This window comes from Platalea leucorodia (genome assembly GCF_965183815.1).
Source record: "Platalea leucorodia genome assembly, chromosome: 9".
NCBI lineage: Eukaryota > Metazoa > Chordata > Aves > Pelecaniformes > Threskiornithidae > Platalea > Platalea leucorodia.
Genome location: NC_138831.1, coordinates 10309621 through 10334829, shown reverse-complemented (window position 1 = coordinate 10334829; position 25209 = coordinate 10309621). Strand labels below are relative to the sequence as shown.

General features: G+C 41.6%; 1 protein-coding gene across 5 annotated transcripts in view; it reads right to left on the bottom strand.

The window, feature by feature from the left end:
* MITF (melanocyte inducing transcription factor) overlaps positions 1-25209 on the bottom strand; it is a 112507-nt gene that overhangs the window by 27712 nt on the left and 59586 nt on the right. For all 5 annotated transcript variants that reach the window (XM_082321591.1, XM_082321592.1, XM_082321593.1 and 2 more), the window contains exon 2: positions 23296-23542. In XM_082321591.1, the coding sequence (XP_082177717.1) occupies positions 23296-23542 (247 nt within the window). The remainder of the gene's footprint in view (positions 1-23295; positions 23543-25209) is intronic.

The window sequence follows — 25209 nt, the reverse complement described above, 5'->3', positions numbered from 1 at the left end:
GAAGCCTATTGGCTTGGCCAATGTGTTTTGCACAGCGTAATCCAGAAAGTGAATGGCTAATGATTAAACTAATGGGGAACTTATACCAGAATAAAAATCAGTAATCAGCTGTGGCTTTACTGCCAATCATCCTCTAGGAAAACTTCAAGTTCATAGAATCATAGAATCATTTAGGTTGGAAAAGACCTCTAAGATCATTGAGTCCAACCATAGTTCAAAGTTGGTTAATTGCTGTAAGATCAAGCTTTGACCCACCAGTACTTCTGGATGAAGGTAACTAGGCTAAGTTAGTTGACCTGTGTTACTTATCTACTTACGAATCTGTCCGTGCACACGTTTGATTTGTTTGAAATCGGTAAATGCAGGAAGCAAGCACAAACCCAGCATATCTTGTGTTAAAAGTATTTCTTCTAGGTGGAACACTGCTTATTGTTTTTGCCATCTCAGTTACTACTTAAAATCAGAAGGTGTTACTTGTCACATCTCCAAGTACCACTGCTTTCAAACTTCTCCGACCATCCAGGTAGAAATATGAAAAAAAATATGTATTTCTGTGTGATCACAGAATAGTTTTGTATGAACAGCCTTAGGTGCTGCATTATTAAACAAACCAACCAACCAACAACAACAAAAAAAAAACCAACCAACCTACGCCCCCCCCATACCAAAATTATAAAAAAAAACTCTGACACACTTAAAAGTTGTTAAGTTGTTCTATTCACTTGTGGTCTTTCCTTTAACTATTGAACAATTTAACATGCAATTTCATTGCCAAAACTTTTGCAGATATCCAGACTACTACTGGTTTACTCATGTTCCCACAACATTTGCATGAAGTGAAGAAAAGGCAACCAGGCCAAGTAGAAAAACCATCAGGAACGAAACATTGAATGAATTTGAGGAGAACAAAGCCAGTTCTGAACTAGACGCACCTGTAAACCCAGATGTAAGGCAGAACTTTTCCACCCTGAGGACAGCGATCACCTCCCGCCTCAGGGAGCCCTGCCTGCACAGGGCTCCTCGCCCCCCAGGCCCAGCCGCTTCCCGGCCCCAGGACTTCCTTCGCTGCCTCTTGGTCTTCCCCACTTCTCCTCTCCTCCTTTTTTCATGGCAGATATCACAACCCCATCTCTCTCACCCTCTCTGGCAAAGGCCACCACCACTTCAGAGCCCCAGGCCATCTCCACGCTGGGGACTCACCGTGGGTCCTGCCCAGAGCCGGCACCGTGCTCAGCCTCTGCCACGCTCAAACCTAGCTGCTCAGACGGGAACCGTTTGTGCAGCCAAAACAGCTTCCCCAGCTTTCCTCCTTCCATTTGAGCTCAACACCCATTTCCTAGTAAAAAGCAAGTTGCTAAGAACCAGGACATGGAGTTAAGCAGTGGAGACCGCATGACTGCGCACACAAAGCTGAAGATGCCCCGAATCTTCTGTTGGTGCAACACAAGTGACAAAAGGCCATCATGATGCCAGCAGCTCTGGGCTGCCCGGCTCCTCTGGCCCCCATGAGCTGGGAAGGAGCATATTGCCATTCCCCAAACCACACAGAAGGAGATTCTTCTCACCAAAACCATCACTGAACCTTCCTGTGAAAGCAAAGCCAAAACACTTAATGCTTCATTTAAGCAGAGATAGGCTTGGGCACAGGGACATACCAGAGATTTACAGAGGACAGCTTACCAAGGGGGAGGAAGACTTTTCCCCCCACCCCCACTTTTTTTTTTTTTTTTTTTTTTTTTTTTTTTAATTAAAAAGACCATTTGTTTCAAGTAAATGGCCTTAGGACTTAGAGTTTATGATTACAAATAAAATACTTTTTGGCCAGTTTTCTCAGTTCAATAGAACTTTTTGTTGCTTAGACAGCTAAATGTCATGGGATTTTTAAGAAAGGTTAAAATTCTGTGCCATTTAACAATTAACGGTACCCAAAGAAAACTGATACAAAACCACATCCACTGAAGTGTTTCGCAAGGGCTACAGGTTTCAGCTGTGTCCACTGCACCAGAAAGCCTGTTCAACATGCTAGTCCAGGCCTTCAAAGCTGCTTTTTAAAGCTGCTTTGACCCATCACTTTCAAGGATAAAAAAACCCCCACAAACAATAGCAGCAGCAGCAACAAATTGTTTTCTAGGACTTTGAATAAAAATAGAAAGCTGTATCAACAGGTGCTTATCCTTTCGGGGGGGGGGGGGGGGGGGCGGGAATCTGAGGAGAATGACATATGATAAAGATAATCAATTAGTGCCTCTTGCATTAAGAGTGATTTATTCTCTTTAAGTTTTCTAATCCAGGTTCAAGATTCTGCAAGTCATATTCACCACAGCTTGATACACTAAGCCTGAAAAACCTAAAGACCATAAAAAACTTCAGTTATTTCATTAAAATATCAATCATGGGTTTCACTGCAACGCCAGGAAGAACCTTCTACCACCCAACAAAGAGCAATCCAAATAACCAGCCAGACAATGGTTTAACTCATTCTCAAAGACATTTTCCCACATGCAGCATTCAAATGTTAAGTAACAGCATCACATTTTTTCCCCCTAAAGACGTCAGTGGCCTGAAGTAGCTTCACATGAGTAGTTCAGTCTTCTTGCTTTCTGAAGTCTTTCTAGTCCTCCAAGATGGAACAGCTACCTCATTTGAAACGTAATCAAAATTAAGTTGATTGGGTTGTGATATATCATTCCCCATAGGGCCACTGTGAATTTAGCAATAGATCAATCTATTCAGCAACTTCTCTGGCTGCCGTTCTCCCCTTCCCTCCATATTTTCTACATCATGTTTGCTTCCCTTTCTTTCAGTACATAACCCAGTTAGAGTGGCCAGAAGAACGCTGACCAGAAAGCCCTAGAGCAGGAAAAAGGCGCAGAGTTACTTGTATTGACCAGGGAATGACAGGCAGGATGAGTTGATTCCATCATTCCACCTTAGGACATAGCCAACACAAGGAAACGACATCAGTTAGCACAATAAAACTCCCTGGTTACTTAACTCATCCAAAAACCCTTCTGAACTTGAAAACCAAGGCAGGTACGAGAAAGTTATTTAAGATCTGGCATCATGATTGTAGCGTAAGTGGATCCAACAGTCATCTTTAAGCACAGTTATGAAAAAGAAAAGGCACATTGTACAGAATGAACATCATTTATACAACTAGGGGTTGTTTTGCCTATCACCAAAAATTCCTCTGCGTAACATGACTTTTTATCCAAGGAAAAGACATGAAGCAGACAAAAAGAACAAAGTTTTTGTGGATTAGTATTTAAAAACTGTGCTTAACTATAGAAGCACATGACAACAGTATCTAAGGAAACTAAAGAGAGGCTGGCCAAATTTGCTTAAGGCGATAAGAATTGATGCAATCTGCAGGTTAGTGGCATGCTAGCTGCCATTCCACAAGTGTGGCTTTCAGCCAGGATTCAGTCCTTTGAACTCCTGCATTTTTTTGTTAGGAAACGGGCATTTCAGCTGTTTACTTCCTAACACACATGCCATAAATTTTTATTTTATACAGTTACTGAGAGGATACCAAAAAGCATTGCAACATTTTAAGACAGACAAGTAATTGACTCCATAAAATGTCAGACACAAATCTTTTGCTATGATTTCACCTACCCCAGGTGCTTCAAAGCATAAATATTTTATGACTAACAGGCAATAATATCAGCAACACAACTGCATCTGACAGGCAAGTTTGAATTATGGTACTGCCTCGGTAAGAAGCTTAATTCAAGCACCTCATATTTACGTCCACTTCTGCCATCCTCCTCTCTCATAAGGAAGCTGGGCAGCACTTTCATCAGTACTAGAGGGTTTGAGATTGCTCACGGTAGGACAGGAATGACTCCTCCTTACAGGAACTGTCAAAGATAGACGTAAAGTTGCTTCCAAAAGCTCTCTTGCAAGACCCAGAGTAGATGTGTGAACTCAAGAGGGAGCAGAGTAATAGGACTACAGACACGTCAGCTGCCCAAGAGCCCAAAGCCAGTACAGACGGTCTGAAGCCATCTCTGCTCCCAGCTTCCCCTTGCAAAGCCTTTCATAGCCCAAGCACAAATCATCCACCCTTCCTACAGCCCAAGCAGCACCAACACAAGATTTACCAGACCACTCTAACACAGTTTACAATCGACTTGAAAAAGTCACTTTAGAGAGGTAGAAGTGTTTGTCCAACCTTATCTTCCTCCTAAGGTTGCCAAGCACGGTGTTAGCCAGTGCCAGCTTTGACTTGCAGTCACATATTTAGAGCCTGAGCAAGACTATCGGTTACATTTCACAGGGGTTACTAATCCAGCCACTGTTCCAGCCCTCAGTAACCCCTGCTAGACCTGCATGACAGAGCATTGCACTTCTAGGTCTCTGCAAGCCTGCTGGAAAAACTGGTGTCTTTAATGACTTCACTCTACTGCGTTTCCCATGGCAGGGAAAAGGTGCAGAATACCGAACCTTCTCCCCAGCAGGGCCTTGACAGATCAGACTATTACTTAAAGTACATCAACTTGCACATGTGCAAATGATTTAGAGATACTGGATATATCTGTAGAGCCCACACCTGAGACAGTATGCACCTTCCTATACAAGAGGAGGAACATGAGTTTCCTCAAGTCCTGAAATGCCCGGAGGAGGCAGTTTCCACAGGTTAGAAGCAGCATCCTTCTCCATGCCTGGTTTTGCTCAGGTTGCTCATCATTGCTCATTTATCAAATCTGAAGAACGCAGATAGGATTGGGTAAAAATAATGGCGTATTTTGTAGAAAATGAACAAAGGAAGAAACAGAAATCAGTTTTATTCAAGGTGTTGAGTAAAAAGTAACCAGAGCTAAGCTTAAAACAGAAGGAGAGACAGCATGTGCTGACTTTAAAATAAAAATCCATATTACCATCTTCCTAGAGAGATGGATTTGCCCACACACAGAATGGGACAGGTCATTTGCTTGTCCAGACTTCAATTAATAAAATTCAAGAAGCTTCAAGTCCCCATGGTAAAAGCAGATTTTAATGCAGTAAATCTACTTTGCCTCTGCATGGACTTGTCTTAATGTGTGTCATGCAACATGGACTTTTCACAGGTGAAATTTAAGCTAAAACAGGCTATTTTGCCCAAACTATAAATAAAACATATAGAAAGGGAAAAAAACCCAACCTGTTACTTTCATAAATTTTAAAAACCCATACTCTCAACACTGGTCTCATTCGTCACCATGAAGTCTGTGAAAGGTTGCTCAATTTTATAGCATATGAGATGCAGTTTTGAGCCAAGATAACTTCAAATGTTAAGAAATGTAATCTTTGGCACTTTGGGGCTAAGCAAAAAGTGAGTTTGATTTAAAAGTCTTTCAAATCCACAATGCTAGCTTGTGAGAAAGAACTGGTGTTCAGAATATTGCCTGTGGGCTACTGAAGTACTTACTTAGAAAATTTCAACATTCAGCACTGAAACACAAGGTAGGGAGAGAGATGTAAAGATGGCACTAGATCAAAATATATCAAACACCCAAAAGCCACAAACAGAAACAGTTGTATCCTTCTCTTTTTTTAAATAAAAGCTATTTGTAAACTCAAATGCAGCTCCTGGATTATTATATTCAAGGGGGGGAACCACAACAAACCTACTTTGGAGGCACACTGCACATCAGGAGGACATCTACGCTTGTTGCATACTTAGCCTAAAAGTGATCTAGGTGAAAGACTGCTGTGCTCATTGTTCACATAATTACGTGGGGACTGTGAGGCTGGCAGCACGCTCTCAAGGTCACTTACAAAACATGTATCAAGAACATGCCACTGATCACAACCCAAATGTGAAAACAGAAAACAACTACACCAAACCCAACCAGTGCCACCAGCTTGGCCTGTGCATCTACGGAAAAGCCTTCCTACCAAAACTTTCAAAGAAGCGTCCAAAAATAAGAGTGAAAATAATTTCAAAAGGACCATTTATTTTAACAAACCACTTGGCAACACACTGGCTACAGCACAAAGGACATTTGTTCTGGAACACGCCTCTTTTGAGGCTATCTACTATATGACAAACACACAGCACCATGAGAACAAGTTAGCAAGAGAATGAAGATTTTGTTAATCCAAAACAGTTTTACGCTGTCAATATGCCCTGAGCTTACATGTCACAGTTAATAAAGAATTAGAAAGATTTAGCTCTATACCTCTGCACCACTTTGCCTACACCCAGTGACGTCTCGTGTCAGCCCCAACATGGAAGGCTTGAATAAGCAGAAGAATAAAGCAGCCTAGATGCATCAGTTTTATTCACACTACTAATATGATCATTAGACACAGCTTAAAATAATAATAAATCGCTGACTTCATTTAAGCAAAGGAAATGCAAGCTGGCTTACCACCGAACTGCTTGATTTTTATCCTTCTGCTCAACGAGCTGTGATGTTATTTATGACTGTATTAAAACCTACTGAGTTGTCATAAAACAGTTTCAGTACCTCAGAGTGCTTGATCATCATGTTCTCTAATGTAAGATAATCCAAGTCACCTTCATGCAAACTCAACTGGCTACGGTCTGAAGCATTCTGCTAAATACCAGAATTGGGATTTTTTGGGGGACTTTGGCAAGCCACAAAGGTGGGTACACTCCTTGCACAGGGTGGCAAGCCACCGTTCTGGAGGACAATTAACCCAGGGGGCCAAACCGATGCCACAGAGCATCACACTGAAAGCCAGCGGCGTCAGGGTTACTTTGGAACGGTGGTGGTTCTTCCTAGGGAGTAAAGTGCTAATGTCCGAGACTTCCATTAAGCAACATTACATCTTTTATTTCCTGACATTTCATTCACAAAGTAGGTGCTACAGCAGACATCACAGCAGCCACAAAAGATTAAAGGTAACAACAGTAAGAAATTAAGTGTGTTTATTCCACTCTAATTTTAAACACAGAAACCACAATGAAACTTAGTGTTTTAGTTACTTCTTAGCTAAACGAATGCTGCCATAACACTTTTGCAACACAAAGACGTATTTAAGACAAATAGCCATTAGGTTGCATGACCTCACCTCTATACCCCATGATCTTATTCCCACAACAGTTAAACAGTAGCTATCGTCTGGCTCTCAGAAAAAACAAGACTAGCATCAGCTCATTTATTAAACAAGGATGCCAACATTTCAGCCCTTTTAAGATCTCGGGCCTTACATACATAGAGGCATAGCATCATGATCTATTTTGTACCTACAAAAACAACATCCAGCAGCTCGGCCGTTTTTGTAACCTTCCCCCACACCTGCCCCTCCATGTCTTCCAGAGATGAGCTGTTGAAAACCCTTCTCCTCATGTTATTTCACATATAGTAGGCAAATAATTAGTTACACTGTGAAATGAGAAGCTCCTTGTCCACATAAATGACCCTTGATCAGGCCAGAGGATGGGCACTTGCAGGACCATCACTTGAACCAGCGAAATCTTTTGACAAAAAACGAGTTTGCTGTCAGTAGCCCTGTTTATATTGCAGTTGTAACAAAAAACTGCAGTCAGGATCATTACTTAACAGATACCGCCCAAGCATGTTCCTTATCATGAAAACTTAAAAGACTGTGAAAAATAGGTTATATAAAAAGGTAGTCTAAACTTCTGCTGTGATGCGCTTCCAGCATATACACACACCCTGGCACAGCAGCATTTTCAGCACGAGAGCACGTATAAGACCTCCAGCCTGCAAGGGACGACAGCTCCCAATTCTCTATCGTGCGGAGTCCTACCAAGGCTGGGGTTAGGGCTCTTTCTGCAGGACTGGAATCACATTTTATTATATGACACCAGACAAATTCCACCTTCCCAAACAGCTTACAGAAAACTCTTTTCAGTGGTTTCGTCTGAACTTTAAAAAAGCACAAGCCAACAACGCACCAGGAGAGGCACATTCACAAAGAGTGTGTGTTATCATTCCAGTTCTCCAAAGGTTAGTTGCAAATAAGAATTGCCAAGAATTTCAGAAGTAATAGTTTTGTCAGAAGATCAAAACGTCTTTTGAGAAAGAAATTGAGGGCCTCCAGGCTTGGTCTCAGAAGAATCCTATTTTAAACCGCACTTGACCCACACTAATGTAACCCTTCAAATGCTATTACAAGAACAGAACTATGTTCACAAGGGGAAATAGGCTTAGTGTCTTTCACTAAAGCCATATTTATTTATGTAAAAAAATCACACATCTCCTTTTAACACTGAAAAAATACAAACAAAATTATATGTCTTTTACAACATACCTCTCATCACTGATTGATAACATACACAAAGTTTTAGCTACCCAAGAACTAGTATGGGAACATAACCCCATTCAAGGCAACCAGATGCTACAGTTAGATGGATGTAATTAGAAATTAGATGTGAATTAGCTAGATCTTGACTCAATCTTCCCCACCTTCCTCACCCTTTTTTAAACCTCAAGTATAAACCTACTTTAGAATATCACTACTTTACAGGATGGAATAAATAATTTGAGAGATCTTAACGCTAAAAAAAATGCAAGTAAGCTCACACTGGATGTAGTTTATTTTAAATGAAATAAAGTTTGAACAGAGGAAAAGTAAAAGTTTGGTTTGTGGGTTGTTTTTTTTTGTTTTTAACATCTGCTAGGAGCCAGAGGAGATGCCAGCACATCCACGATAGCAAACAGTTGGGTTTGACAATGGCAGACATAGTCGCAGCCGGTCCCGAGGACACCACAGCTAGCTGTGCACCCTCAAGCAGCACGGTGCAAGACGCGGGACCCCACAGGGGAACGGTTCAGAACACTATATGCATTTCAAGCCACTGATGTCAGACCGGCTCTAGTCTGCTCTCACGGACTGAACTCCCAGTAGTGGCTGGAGAACACAAGGTCTTCTCATTTAATTTCCTCTGGCAAGAATCTAATTAGTACTCATCAAGAGCACTCAGCAAAAATAAGCTAACATGTAATAAGTGGGGGCAACTGGGAATTTACTGCAAAATCGCATTGCTGCTCCACAGTAAAGGCAGAGCTGGCCTGAGAAGGTGTCGGTGCTGATGTCCAGCTGCTTGTTCTTGCCCTACCACATCAGGTCACTGCTCTTAGCCCTCAGTTATGCAGGCAGAGCTTTTTGCAGGGCTACACTGATCGAGGCAATCAAAACTACTAAGCTGATTTTAAAAAAAAAAGTCACCTTTCCAAAAACAGGCCTTTTTTCAAATCTCAAACTGCCTCAGGAGTCCCACATAATTTTTGGTGTGGGCCCACATATTAGCACAACCACAGGGGCAGCAACTACCAGGGCTGCAAGGCCATCATCAGCTACCTTTGCTGCCACAGTAAATGTATCCTGGAACCATACCCACCAAATAAAAATGGGCACAAATTAGGAATTGATTAACAGCCAAAGTTGCTTCTGCCTTACCCCATCTGGTGGCCTATTGCTTATACACAGCTGGTAGCAATAGCTACTGAGGCATGCTATCTGGAATTGCAGCTACTAGAGAAGAAAATGCAAAGTTGGATTAACTGTGTTCCTCTAATAGTTATTATTGCCTGGGTCCCATAGCAGTCAGCACATTCCTCACTCCGTATCCAAAGCGGAGTGTCTAGACACTGTGTGCTCAGATCCCACAGAGCCATCAAGACCTGACTCAGTCCTTGCAGCCTACCACCTTTAACCAAAGCAGATAAATGGAATTAATTAATTTTCTTGGGGAAGGTGCAAGTTCAGAGAGAAGGGTTTTCTCAGGATAAGTCCTGGGAACAGGCAGAAGCCCTGGCTGGAAGCTCTTCCCTTGTTACTTACATGAAACGCCACAGGGAAAGGCAGAAGGCAATTTTGAACAGTGACCCATGTAGGAAGCGGCACTTTGTAAAGAGCCACCACTTACTGAATAAGCAGCACTCCAGAGTAGAAGGCACCACTTTTCTTCCCTCAAAAAGCCAATGTACATTAGAAAAGGATAAACTCCTTTGAAAAGCCACAGTAGCATGATTAAATACTATTTTTCCTTTCACACAGCAAACCATACAGGGCCGAACCCTTAAGGAATATATGAACTTTCATGTGAATGGAGCCCACCAACTACCGCACAATGAATGGTGCCTGTCGTCCAGAATTTCTTTCTTTTTAGAAAGCAAAGAGGATAGAAAGCTTACGATTGCTACACACAAGAGCTGACTCATTCAAGGTCATTTTACTCCTTCCCTGAACAAATTGTTTCTTTGAGACCCAGGCTATCATGGTATTTCAGAAGCGTATAGTTTTGGTGGGAGTCAGAAAGAATAATTTTAAAATAGTCAAGTAAAGAGCATAGTAAAATAGTATTAGACTGCTCAAAGGAAGACTTTTCAATTAGTTATGACAATACAGATGGATTGCCATATTTTTTTAAACGTAAGTCTCACTTCTCAGAATTTTCTGTTTAACAAGACAAGAATTAACTTTAAAGCACTGTTTAACAAGGCAGGAATTAACTTTAAAGCAGAAATGCTGAAATGCTAGCAGGGCACCATAGTGCTTCAACAGAACAGTCCTACTTCGCATGAGGCTGTAGCCGCACTAAGAGCGGGTCTTGCCCCCCAGTGAAAACAAGCTGTCTCACCAAACGCAGTATTATCAGTCAGCTGCTGTCAGGACAGCAATGCTGGTTAAGGGCAGCGGCTCTCTGGGTTGCTGACATGGGTAAATTGGAATAAGTCCTTCCTGAGAATATCACCCCCTCTAGCCAGGGCTCCCCAAACCCAGAAGAAGCAAAAAACCCACATGCCTACAGAAAATACCCAAGCAGAGAGAAGTCACAGCCTTAGGTAGCTAGAAGTAGTTGTCTTGAAGACAAGGTTTAGTGTGCTGCCAAAGGTCCTTGACAGGACCTTTATAAAGACCTGGGATAGGCAGATAAGCTGTTTTCTGCACCTCAGTCTTGAAATGTGTTCCTTTCAAGGAAGAAAGTATTTCTTAAAAAAGAGAATTTCCATTAGTTGCTTGTTTATAGTTTCCTCTGAAAAGAGCAGAAAGTTTTCATTCATAGCCAACCATTAAGTCCACAAACTGAATTTTGATGGTTTCAACCAGGAATTTCCTGGTGATTTTTAGGAAGGAAGCCTGAAACACAAGCTTGGATTCACCTCCCTTGACATACAAACTTCCTCTCAAATTCATAAATTATTTGTGATTCCAGGTCAGAATAACTTTTGGGTTGATACCGCTACCAGCATATTTTAATATAGCAGTTTACTGGCAAGGCCTTCTCAGTGTAACTAGGAAAGAAAAAGAAACATCAGTGTTAGATAGAGAGGGAAAATACTCTGAAACTCACTCTTAGTATTTTCTGGAGCTTGCAATGAACCCTTAGACCTTTTAAAGATGCTTAGATGCCTGAATGCTGCTGAGACTCCAAGCTCAGCTCCAGCGATGGCTCCCAACACTGCCGTATATTCAGCATCCGTAGCACTCATGGCCTGTGACGCTTTTTGGCAAGTGGATCTGCCACTCTCTGTGTTCAAAACGAGAGGATAGATAGATAGATAGATAGATAGATAGATAGATAGATAGATAGATAAAAGGAGTACATTGCTCCAAGATAGAAAAACAGCGCTCTCAAACACTGGTTTCGGTAAACACACAAGATGCGTTCCTGCTGATGTCAATGTGCACATTTGGAGATACAACACAGATTCCAGCCAAGTCGGTAGCAAAAATGCTGTTGTCAGAAGCCATGGCTTCAAGTAGGTGGGTTGCCTGAAAACAGCTAATGGCTTCTGGGTTGCATAAGCCACAATAATTTAGAAATACAATAATATTTACTACTTTTTTCCGGAAAACCATCACCTACTTCTTCAAGTGATTATTCTTTCACTAGCTCATATTGTCTACAAAAAAAAAAAGACAAAAAAAAAAAAAAGAGGACTTGTAGCACAAAGCAGGAAGGGGGAATATAATTTAACGCAATACAGTTGTGTCTTACATAGCTTTGAGAATAGGGAATGTTCAATGGAACACATGTTCCAGTTTTATCACTTAAGCTTTTTTAGCACTCTAGTCTTACTTGCTGAACAGGTTTATTACTTCTACTGGATGCCAGTAGCAGGTTTATTTGAAAGAGGCAGCCTGCCTTTCACAGACTTTGTAGCAGTAATTGGTTTTCACATGTAATAACTCTTACATACAGCATTTAACTGGTTAATGGCTTTAAGATACCTCTGGGACATTAGTTGGTGAAAATAAAATACAGTAACAGAAGCAAACAACATGATTAGAATAATGTGTCAAAACAGTTTTTAAGACCTGAGTATTAGCCTTCATCAGAGAAAGGAATAGTCTAGCAAGATGACTTCCCGAGCAGTTGAGAGCTTTCCCAACAAATACACACGCTCTCGGAAACTGTCATGCCATCTGCTGAGAGATTATGAAAGTGCAGCACAATGAATGACATACCTGAATGAGTTCTCAGTGCTTCCAAGCATTTTCTGTACTAGTTTAATTACTGTAACATTGATGTTGAAACGCATGCTGCTTATGATCAAGTTCAAAAGGAAAAAAGAAATCTGCTTGAACTGTGGAAGTTACACAAGAATTTTCAAAGAAGCAGCAGGAAATTCAACTACTGATATTCAGCAAGTCGAGGACACTAAATCACAGAGGTCCATAACAAAATATTGTTCCAGTATGTTAAAAAGATAAGAATATGATGTGGGAAAGCCAAACTATTAATTTGGTGTGGACATTCTAACTTTGCAAAAACACTGGTATTAAATAGAGTTGTGTTTGTTGGTTTGGGTTTTCCCCCCCCCCTCTTTTTTTTTTTTAAAGATACTCTATTTTCTGCTCCACATCATTACAAGCTGGAAAAAACATATCTAGTCTAAAGTCAATTTAAACTATAAAAGTTTATTAACAAGTCTCAAAATAATAAACAAGTGGGTAACTGGCATCCAGTGGAAGTGCTTCTACTGACAGCTTGCAGGGTTGAGCTGTGACCCCAAAACCCCAGCGCGCTCTAAGTGTTTGGAGGCAGCAAGATATTTTGATAGTTGGTAACAAAAGAATTGCTGAGAACTAAAGATTGGCAGAGTAGTATTTCCAAAGGCCATCACTTTTTTTTTTTTTTTTTTTTTTTTTTTAATTTACCAATCTGCCAAGCACATAAAAACAGACACGCAGTTCTGCTGGGTCACAGTGGCAAGTAGCAAACACAAGATCCCCCACAATAAGCACCATCCCAGGGGATGCATAGAAGATGAACAAGGATGATTATTTTTTCTTATTTGCACTGAAACACTATATCCAATTCTGCCCCAGACGATACTGATGAGTTCGAAAAGGTTCAGAAAAAGTCTTCTAAGGGATTCAAGATCTGGCAAGCCTACCGTAAGCAGAGGCTAGCACAGCCTGCTTTTCCTCTAGCCCACAACAGTTTCAGAAGTGTTGCAATCCAAGTCTGACATTAATTATTAAAGGAAGATTTACAGTAATAGTAACTTAATTCTTTAAGTCAGACAGACCGACCTAACCAGATCTGCTGGCCAGCAACTGTTGATGTAAGAAATTCAAACTGGATGCTGCCATACAGAGATATTCTCCAGAAAAGTGCAGAGGCAGCAGTGTATTGATCCAGTTCTAGCCTGATGCTCTCATTTAATTTCTGAGTAATGCTATTCCTATCTATAAGGAAAAAGAAAGAATGCTGCATGAATATTTTCCTAAGCAAATACAAACCAGGTGAGTTCTATCCTCAATTCAGGGACAATTTCCACTACAAGCACTGAAGAGATGCATTACTAAAATTTTGCTCAAAGAACAAGACATGAAGCTGGCGCTCATTTCTGAGAGATAAAGGGTTAAAGTAGTTACCCATTCCCTCAACTGGATGTCTACTACTATTGTAAAGTCCATATTCAGCTGAATTCCATCAGGCCATGCTTTCTTAACACAAACTGACACATACCTCTTCAAGATCTTGGATTTTTTTTCCTCCTCGCTGCCTCTCAGTAGTAGACACTAGAAATAAATACACCCAAAAAGCCAAATGGTAATCCAAACGCAAAGTAATATTTAATTACCAAGTTGGGGAGACAGACGACGGGACTGCATAATTTCTTTTTTAAGAAGAAAAACAAAACAAAACACACTCGCCAGGTCCTTTACAGACAACACAATACTGTTTTTTGTTTCAAGTTCATAACTTGGCTCTTAAAGTAGTTGATAATGAACCAACAGGCATTATTTTAAATCAACCAGTTTTATTAAATGAGCCAGAAAGGAAAGAGGCAGGGCTAATTACCAACATTCCTTGATGAATTACCTAGCGGTGTGTGGTAAATCTCCAGGCGTCTTTGTCTTTATCCCCAAATTTATCCCTTACTTATTTCTCAAGAGGTTAAAGGACATGGGGCTAATTAAGGAACCAATCCAATGACAGACAGAATCATTCAAGGTAAGGTTCGTTTTTACTCTCTCAAGCTTTTGCATCTCTGCCTGGTACTTCTTAATCTAACAAAAAAAAAAAAAAAAATTACTGCTGGGGAGGGGGAGGAAAACTGCTAATCTTGTCACGGTCAGGCAGGTTGAAATTGCCATGCAGTGCTGGGCAAAATGCTACATATTTGTAATTTAGCCAATAAGAAATTCCTTAAGCCTCTCTTGAATGGCAGGAATGTCTCCAGCTTGTCACTTTGAATTCATTCACTACGCAAGTTCAGCGTCTTGGAGAATAATGCTGCCAAACTAGCTGAAGAACTGAAATATTTGCGAGTATACATAATACCGAAAGATTAATTTAAGCAAATCTAAATTTTCACATTTAAAATTTAGCGTCTACCAAAGGTGTCAGCAGAGGCCTCCCTAGACCTCCACCCGACTCCCTGGCTCTCCAGCGCTGCGTGTGGCTCCGGGCACTATTTTCTTCCGAATTAAGCTGTAGAAGCAACAAGCACAAGTGAAACTATCAGCACTCACCCTCTTCATATGTCCTTGGCTCAACCAGGAAAGTGTAATAAGGTGTTTTTTAAATCAACGTTGACCGAAAAAGGACTTAATACAAGCTGTTAAAATCTGCTAGCTGGTGGGCTGCAGAGCCTCGTCAATGCTTTTAATACCCCTAACTATGGGCACCTACAGACCTTTGGGAAGATTAACTCATCTTCTGCAGCTCCAAAACAGCCACTGACACGTGGTGCACCACCATTTTCCCAAGGTCTGGTAACTCAGTCATCAGATAATACGGCTAGACCACTGGGGGAAGGAAAAAAAAAAAAAAAAGGGTGCTTAGCAAGCTCTCCTTAACTTTGTGGATGTTATCATGCCAGCAGGAAGACAGCAAATCCTCAAGACCACCAACTAGGGTATACACCACCAAGTACCTTCTAAAAGGTGATCAGAGCTCAGACCTCCAGATGCCTGTGTCTTTTTGTGCGAACATATCCGTATTTCCTCCGTGTCAAAAACCTTATTTCAAACTACCATGTAACTACTGTGAACTTGCAAGGTGACAGCTCTATGATAAGGAGGAGTTTCTCAGTTACCTTCCTGCTCTGCTCAGTTGCCTGTGCACCCTGCTCACAGCATCATTTGCCCAGGAAATACCCTGGCCCCCTCCAGCAGCATAATTCAGTAGCAGTACAGTTTGTCCCTCCACTTTGGGAGCTGTATTTTATGTCACAGTGACCACAGCTGAAGAGCCAAGATGGAAAGATCAGACATCATCATCAGCAACAGCATTTCTCTCAAGAGCAAGGCAACACATATATTTGCATCCATAGGAAAAGGACATTTGGGATGAAGGGTGAAAGCAGTGTTTTGCACTAGCAGTCAAGCAGTCAGACACTTGTACACCGAAGCATGTTGCCCCCTTGAATTCCATGCATTTTTAACATCTAATAACCTAGGTGTTAAGCAAGAGTTTACATTTTACCTCTATTACTAACCACAGACATCTAGCACCAGTGCTTGTTTTGGAACAACTTTCAACCCACTAAGCAAGCAAAAGATTTAAGGGCCGAGAGATACATTTACTTACGTGAAGGCTTAGGAGACAAGGCAGGCTTTAGTGGTTCTGTAGTTAAACGTAAGTTTTTCTTTATGAAGAATTTGCTGTAGGCTCAACTTACGTATACTGGAGTCACTAAGTGAGTAACCTTAGTTTAAATGTTCTGTCTGTAGTTCACCAAGACCCAGTCTGGCAAATCACTTGTCTAAGTTCTCAATTGCAAATACACGCCATGCTTACATACTATACCAGCACACACTACTATCTACCATTGTCAGGTTAGATTAAATTAACTTTTAATCAGATAAGTGCATCCACAAACACATATTTGCTGTAGCAGATGCTACCACATGTTTATCTTGACATCCCATTGTTCCTGTTCTTCAGAACCGTGAGTTAAGTCCCCTATACAACGAAGCTTTATGGTAATTGTTACACCGAGAACACTATTGCTAACTGCACAGCCTTCCCTGCTAGGCAGGACTGCATTACCACCACAGGTCACTCTCTGTAAAAAAGCACACTGGAAAAGGACTCAAAGGAGGTATTTTTTTGATATATATCCGTAGTCATTAACATCACTCAGAAGGCATGCTTGGCATTTCAAAAATGAAGAAATACAGGGTATCTGATGCAAAGAGCTTATCGTGGTGGTGCATTTAAAATCTGAATGAACAATGACACGAGGGTGAAGGCAAGAGGCCAGCCGGGTCGCCTGCGACTTTCCAAGCAGCACGGCTGCAGCGCTGCACTCCTGCTGACTCGGAAGAAGTTGCTGTAAGGGGAAAGATGAGCATAAACTACAGCAATGGGATGGCATTAAGGAAGAGACAAACGGACCCACTCTGGTATCTGTAGTGATCAGCCCACAATACTGCCATGAGATGGGCAAAAGCTCTTGCAATAATAAAGCAAGAGCAGAAATTCAGTAAACAGTAGCAGGTTCTAGGCTTTGAAAAGAAGAGGTTTCAGCTTGTTTAGGACCCCAAGTGAAAGAAGAATGGCCACAATGACAAGCTGTAGCAGCAGAGAGCTGTATTTCTAGCACCAAAAGAGCAGTTAACATCTACCGTGAAGACACCAACCTAGGCAGTGCATCAGGGGGAATCCTGAGTGGTGTTCTTAGAGGAAGAGAAATTTTTAGGTGTCCAGCATATTATAAACATTATTGTATGCAAATACACTATGAATAATCTGTTAATAACAAATACGAAAAATGGTTTTTTTGTAGCCTATATTTCCATGCATATGTTTTTATATACATGTTACATTTTGGGGTGAACTGCCCCGTTAGCAAGAGCAGGCGCTATGCAGGAGCACAGAGAGGAGAGATCTCAATTTGCAGATCAACAAAGGAGGTCCCGCCTTGTCCGGATCCCCTGGAGCAAGGGAACTGTTTGCTTACTCTCCAGAAACAAGGATAAAGGGGATGTTAGCATCCTGAGAGGGACCTGTTTTATCTCATTACCCGCAAAGTGTTTGTGCAGTGTCCAAAAGACATCTGCACCACTGCAGGAACATGCCAGTCCACGCAGCAGACACCCACTGCTGGTTCCCACCCCAGCCCTTGAGGCTGTACTTTGCAGCCACATCTGATGTGGCTCTCCCATCTCAGCGCCTGTGCCAAATGGAAGTTACATTCTTAAATCCCCAATGGCAGGCAAAGTGGGAGGAAGAGAGACATCAGAAGCCCAGCAGATTTCTTATTGTGCTATTCATTTGGTGTGACAACACTCGGAGGAAGGAGAGGTAAACCAGACGCATCCTCGGGAGTGTTCGCATGCAGCAGCAGGGACAGACTGGGACAGGGACCACACCATTTCACCACAACACATCGGTTTAGGCTTCCATCAACCCTTGTGCTGTGGTCTGGTGCATCACATTAAAAACATGACAGCACAAGTGTTGCCTCCATGCACCAACTGAGGAACACCGACAAATAACACGGAGGGGCAGAAGGAAGAAGTGTTCACCCTCAGTTTTCCACCTTCCATCTGCTTAGTGAGACGTGCAGAGGGCTGGATGTCAGCTGCCCACCAGTAATGTTTTTAATTCTGCAAGAACCGGTAATGTTTTCAAAAGGAACTGATTTGCAATTCTGTGGGCCAAAGCTGGCCCTGAGCCTCCTTTCCTGACTCCTGAGGAGGCTCCAGTGCATCTCCTCCCATGGAGGACATAAGCCTGCTGACACCAGTTGTAGTTTCTGCAATACCACATTGTGTTTTCAGCAGGCAGGTGCAAAGTACTTAGGGGATTGTGTTATGCTTGTTCTGAACAGTAAACTTTATCCAGAAATCAGGCAAAACAATACAAACTGCACAGCATAGCTACAATTAAATTTTTGTGCCCCGGCCCACCTCTCTGAATTGCTGCAGTAAGTTTACTTTCTGGACCAGTGCGAATTCTGTAATAAGACTACTTTGAGACAAGTGCACTCATTAAAAAAAAAAAAAAAGAGCAATCTTCAAAGGCAAGCCTTAATCAGCATCTCAGGTCTGACTACTATCAGCAGAACTTCTCAAAGACTAACCAAAAAAACCCAAGTTATTAACCCAAAAAAACCCAAGTTATTAACCCAAGAAGATCTTGCAAGCTTTGCTTGCAAGAATAAGGCACAATGTCTGGTAATTTCAGCCTTTAAAGTGATTCCTTGGTTTTTTTTTTTTCCCCTGGATATTTTAAATGTTTTAGATGAAGGAAAACCCTTTTCCTTACGCGTCTCTTAAAAGCATGTAAAGGGTGGTGAGCCCCATATCCATACTGCTACAGTGCAGCTTTGGTGAAGAAGCCAGAGGGACATTACATAAAACTCTGGTCACACAAGTCAGCGTTTCTGGCTGCTGAACAAAAAAAAAAAAAAAAAAAAAAAAAAAAATCCTAAAATCAGCTGCCTGGAATGACATAGAAGACTGAAAACTATCCTATAGACGAGGCTAGGGTATCACTGCCTGTCAGAAAGGCAGGGAGTTGTCCTGCTGCTGCCCATACCTTGGCAGGCAGATCACTCAGTCTACAAGAATCCTGCAAGTTGCTTTGTAGGAGAGGGTGCTGAGAGCAGGCGAGGGGTGGGGCACAAAAGAGACGAAAAACAGAACCCAGCAACTATATCACATCAACAGGAGATGCACCCTAAATAACTGTCAGCAGACAGCTGCTAGCACTACAGGAGAAAAGCTAATTCTGTGATATCAAGCAGGAAGACAGTAACAGATTAAATCTGAGATGGCTATGGGGAAGTTGATTAACAGACCAGCTTCACTACAAATCAAGAGCGTATTCTCTCGATTTCTAACAGGCAAGGATTTCACCACCTTTAACAAATTTAACTCCACAAGATATGGGATTAATAGCAGTGATATTTTGCAAATGGATGACTGAGGAGCAAAAGGACTAACCTATCATCAGGTCTCACTGCACGGCCTCCTCAAGTGCTGGGCTAACCCTGCTTACAGAAATGCAGCAACCAGTTCCCAGAGATCAGCTCTGGAATACTAAAGTCGAGATCTGCAGCTGTGCTTCTGCTCCAACAGATAAGGACTCCTACCACACAAGAGAGTAAGTGCAATCAATAACAACAAAAAGAACAGCTTCTTAAGACCAATTAAGTATACAGAACTAAAATACACCTGTATGGAAGGAGCTACTCCATAGAACAACCCACTGAAGACATCTTAAGATGAACTCTTTGCAAAGAAGTTGACTCTCTTAAATGAAAATATAAACTTACTTTGTACCTTGGAACAGATCCTGATCCAACATTGATAGGGCTTGGAACTACTCCAACGATCAACATTTTAAGTTATATGCTCCTATTTCCAAGGCAGAGCAAGAAGTTAAACTGCAGCAGAAGCAAAGAAACTCTTGTGACGTCTCTCAGTAGCGTTCGTCCTCAACTACCAACAGGAGATGGATGAGAAGGTGCTTGAAGATAAACCAGCCTATACATCTGTGAAGCTAACATCAGCTCTGCAGAAGGATAACTGAAAGCCCTAACAAATCTTCCTTTTGCTATTAGATTCAAAGAAATACCATTTCAAATGCATTAGACCTACTCCTAGTCCATCTCTTAATTAGGCTGCACAAAGCAACACAAAATTTAAATTCCAGCAGGTAATTTCCTACCTTGCCAAGCTACATTACTTGGCAGAGAAGTGATGCAATAAGAAGTCATTACTCAAGAAAATGATATTCTATTTATACATATGGCCTTGAACATACCATATTATGTAATCTGGAGATTCCTATGCAGTGTGACATAGATTCGTATGTATTTCTCTTTCTTTCTCTATCGTTTCTAAATGAACATCTTAAACATCTTGAAAACAAATATAAAATGCAAACTCATTAAAACCTCTGACTTCTTTTTAAACTAGTCATTCCAAACTACCATCCTCAGACATGCAAGTATTTTTCTCCTCCTCACGTTGTGAGATATGGGAGAAAGGGCAAGTAACACAATGTAATTACACACAAAACGTTGACAAATTCAACAAGCTTGGAGTGGGGTTTTTTGATGTTGAGTTCCAAACCAACCAAACAAAACCAACAACAAAAAAAAGGTACTACATTTGGTCTTATTTGTTCGTGAAGTAATATTCAGAAAGATATCTCTTAAAGAAAGTTTCTTTGCAGATTAACATTTCTGAAAGTGTAAAAATCCCCTTTTTATCTCTCTCATTCTTTAACGTCACTAAATCCAGACCATTTAGATAACAAAGTTACCAACTTAGTTCCCTATTTATCTAATTAAAACGTCTGTGCAGCTCATGTGGAAAATTTGTTTACAGCTGAAAAACAACTGAAGTATAAAAAGCAGCTGCAGGGAAATGATGTCACTCATACAGCGTTAATGCAGGCAGAGCTGGCTGTCAGCGTATCGGCACCAGGAAGATCCTGATTTATTGTTAATCTCATCTTTCGAGCCAAATAATCTATTAAAAAAAAAAACAAAAACCACCAACCCCAAACCCCAAAATTATATGGATCTTTCAGTGAAATCCTACTCTCTCTGAAGCATCAGTGGTAAATTTTCAGCAAGATCATGACTTCAAGCCTGGTATTTTGTACTAAGTTTTTTTGTACAGAACTGGTCCACTTTTGTCAGTAAGGATAAAAGGATGAATCTTTAGCTGCTTTCACCCACCAAAAACACAAGCAGCACAACTATGCAAAGCAGTTTCTCTTCTCATGCACACAGACAGACCAAGAGGACTTGGTTTTGCTGATTTTGACTGTTGCCTATGTAAATGCGGTGGATGAGAAGACAGGCATTGTTTCGTTCCAGCAGGTAGCTCACATACACACAACCATCACCTTCAACGCACAGTTCTGTCACCCAAAGGCACTTCTTGCCAGGTACTACCTTTAATTCACAAGCCAGTTAAGCATACATTCTCTTAAATTTTTGCTCTACAGCGTCACGCACGCTGCCATTTGGGCCAAAGATGACCGCAGAGGAGGTGCCCTCCCTCTTTCCAGGAGACTCTCCTCCATCGGGGCGGGGGCAGGGGACAGATACTTCTTCTGCGGTCCTGGAGGAGGAGGATTCAGGTTCAAGTCCTTCGCGTGAAGTTCCCCAGCAATACTTCAACAGGTTACAGATCTGCATGCAAATCCTATGACAAGCCAGTTCCTAGTAACCCTATTTGTAACAAGTAAGCATCACCTCTTGGCTGCAGCGTCTTCTGTAGTTTGCCCCTCAGAAATAGAGGGCTGCCTCCCCTCCTCTCTCGTATAAAGAGGCAATTGTAAAATGCACAATGCAGACAACTGCTAATGCTTCTTCAAGACATTACACTCCTTCCTTAATGGTAAAATATCATCAGAAAATAAACAGTTTCCTACAAGTTTTCAGAGAGGTTTAAAAAAACCCCTAGAATTCATGTCATAACACATTAGGATGAAAGGATATAAAAATCTAACATATGCTTATTTAACTAAGTGCATTACTAACAAAAAACCTATTTCATAGCACCTACACATCTGCTGGATCTGAATTATAACCATGGTGCCGTAACTTGGAAACAAGTTTAACAAATTTTTATACACAAATATTCTGCATAAGGCACAAACGTTAGACAAAACAGCTCTTCCCAGGCAATTTCGGACTCCTTACTATATGCACATACGCTCTAAGTGTATCATATATAATTTTAAATGGAAATGTGTGTGTATATATATATATATATATCAATATGTACATATATATATTTAAAAATTCAACTGTCGTCTTTTTGCTCCTAGATCATAGACCATACTTGAGTACGACTCTAGTGCCCCAATTAAGTATTAGTTTTGGCACTGTCAACACAACACCATAATGCAGATTCAATAAATAAAAGCACCCTACATTTCCTCCATAAACCCGTCACACAGACTACCTCGAAATCCTGAGCCTGCAAGTCTATTTTGAAACTAAATCTTTGAATACCTATCATTGACGTGTAACAGCGATGAGCAAACTACAACCGTATTGTAACCAAGCTCAATTAACTTATCTGGTAAGAATATGCCTACCGATTGAAAGCGGTTACTAAACATCAGACTGAAATAAAAAGATTTAGCAACAATGCAGAGCAAATAGATAACTCTTCAAAACCAACGAAAATTTTGTTTTCATGAAATATGTCAGCAAATTTCTCCAAAACGTTTTGCATTCTTTTACTCACACATTTCACATTGCTTTACTCTACTTAGACTTACCCCGGGCATGAAATTATCTCTTTTCTTATAGCTGTTCACGTTTATTCCCCCAAGTAATTAGCAAGCTACATCCCCTTTGACAGAGGGATACTAACAAGCTCCTACAGTTTCCAGTAGGACAAGGAATCCAAAGCTACTAATAGCAAACAAGTCATTTAAGCAAAAAAGGATTACAAAGGCTCGTTGCAAGAGGCTGGAAACTCACCCGTATTTCAGATTAAGGCTTTGAGGAGTTCTTTCGTAATGAGTTTTGACTCCATTTTAGAAACATATTTCATTATTTTCTTTTAAAAACCAAAATATCGATTTGAATATCTATTAAATAATTTCTTCTTTTTGAAAATAACTAAGTACTAGAAAGACGGAGAAGCGTTTTCCAAAGGGAAAATGACGGGAACATTAATTTTGTAACAAAACCTCCCTCCCGAGATCTCAAAGTTTAAAGAAAACAGAAGTCATACAAACTTTTTAAAAAACCTTTTCCATTCTTCGCTACCAGGACACCACAATAAGCTGCAAATCAAGCCAGAACGCAGCGTATTTGCAAAATTTCACTGCCGAAAATCCCTATAACCATGTCCCTATTAAATAAAGGACATTCAGATGAGCGAGAGCTCCTAAACAGAAAAGCAGAGAGAGCAGCATACCTTGAGGACCTCCATGGGTACCTGGGTGGCGGGGGGCAGGCTGGTGGGGACGCTGACGTTGATGGCAGGTGTCTGGCTGACGGGTACTCGCTGCTGCATGAACTGGGCTGCTTGCTGCTTCTGCTGCTGCTCCCGACGCTCTTGCTCCTGCATCTGCTCACGCATGAGCTGCTGTCGTAGCAGGATTCGTGAGGTCATGCTGGAGGAGCTTAAGGGAGGCTTGGAAGCGCCAGGATGCTCGGAATTGCTGTGGGAAGACCAGAAAGAGACAGCTCAGCTTCCACAAGCGGGATCGTGGCTCCAGCGGTCGGAGCTTGCAGAATTACACCGAAATGTGGGGCGGGATGGGTGAGGATACGCTGCACCGTGCGAGGGGGAATTCGGAGCCGACCTACTTCAGGTACTTAGCAGCCACCTTAGGCTGCCTTTACTTGACTGCAGCTAACCATTTCCAAACGCCAACATCCAGCTATAAAGAGCTACTTGCTGTTTCAATTTTACAGCAACCATCCACAAGAAAATCAAATGCTTTTATAGATAGCAGCAGGTACTCATATTCCTTTTTTTAAAAAGTAATAAAGGGCTGTATCAAGTCTAATGATAGTTACAGATAATACTCTAGGTCTAATGATCTAGCTCAAAAATAAATAGATAAAATAAATCTACCTCTCCCATGAAAGCACAACATAACAAAAGTTCAGTTATTTTCTGCAAAATGCTACCTTGGAGTTGGATTTGCTGGTGGCGACCCTCTTCATTGCTAGAAACTAGACCCAAAAATAAACAACCAAAGGTCCCACTTCAGGCCTACCAGCATCTTCCAAGCGCAGTAAGATACAAGAACAGGCAGAATAAACAACAATAACGGCTTTATTTCGGTCACGCTTTATAAAGCATATCAGGCTGGCCCAAGCTAGCACACTGTACTGCTTCACCACCTAAGAGCTATTTCTAAGCCATTGGCAAGCAGAGCTTCCTACCAGACAGCATGGGACAAACCATGGGACTTTGCCATGGACTGCAGGGACACCTTCTGAAGCAACCCATCATTTCATTAGCCCTCAGAAGTAAAATCCATTTATAAGACATTTCTGTAGCATAAGGCAGGACAATCAGGGTATGTAAATACCAAGCTGCACATCCTTCGAGGGGAGGATGTTGGAAGTGGGTAAGAATACATGACTCCACATAAGAAAGAGCTACTGTGTGTATAATTCAGGATATTTGCTTTCTGATTCTGACTGCTGGAGCTGATTGCTGTCAGCCCATGGAAGGAAAGGGCTCATTAGCCTATAATGATGCAGGGCCATGCCTGGGGGAGCCAGCAGTAACCCTCCCGCGCTAGGAGGCAGCTGCTCTTGCAAACCCCACCTCTGGCTCCGGTGTTTAGGTGCTACCTGCAGGATGCTGACGGGACAGCTTGCAAAGGAGTCCAGGAGCCAGCATCCCTTCCAGCTCTCCCCTGGAGACTGTGGGTACCGAGAGCTACTTGTGCTTGGGCAGCCGGAGCCAGCGCTGCTGGAAGTTTTCCAGCTTTGTTTAGGACTGATGTTGAAAACAGTTCAGAGTAGAAACGAAAAAGGAGAACCCACACTTGCTCCCCCAAGAGTTCAAACTCTGCTGTTCCAGAGCACACATTTTCAGGGCAGGGAGGGAGGGAGGGGACCATCTTGCTATTTAAGACCTGTCAGGTTGAAACATTCACAGAGACACTGATCCTTTTGATAAAAAAAGAGAAAACCTTTGTGGTGAAACTAATGCAGCTGTGGAATAATTGCACTAATTAGCTGCTCAAGACAAGTCATTGACTGTGATACTTGCAAAAAAACACCACCCTTTCAACTCAGGGCGAAGCAATTCTCCCATCTAAACCCAGCAGCGTGTTTCCTTGACTGCACATCTGAACCGCTTGCA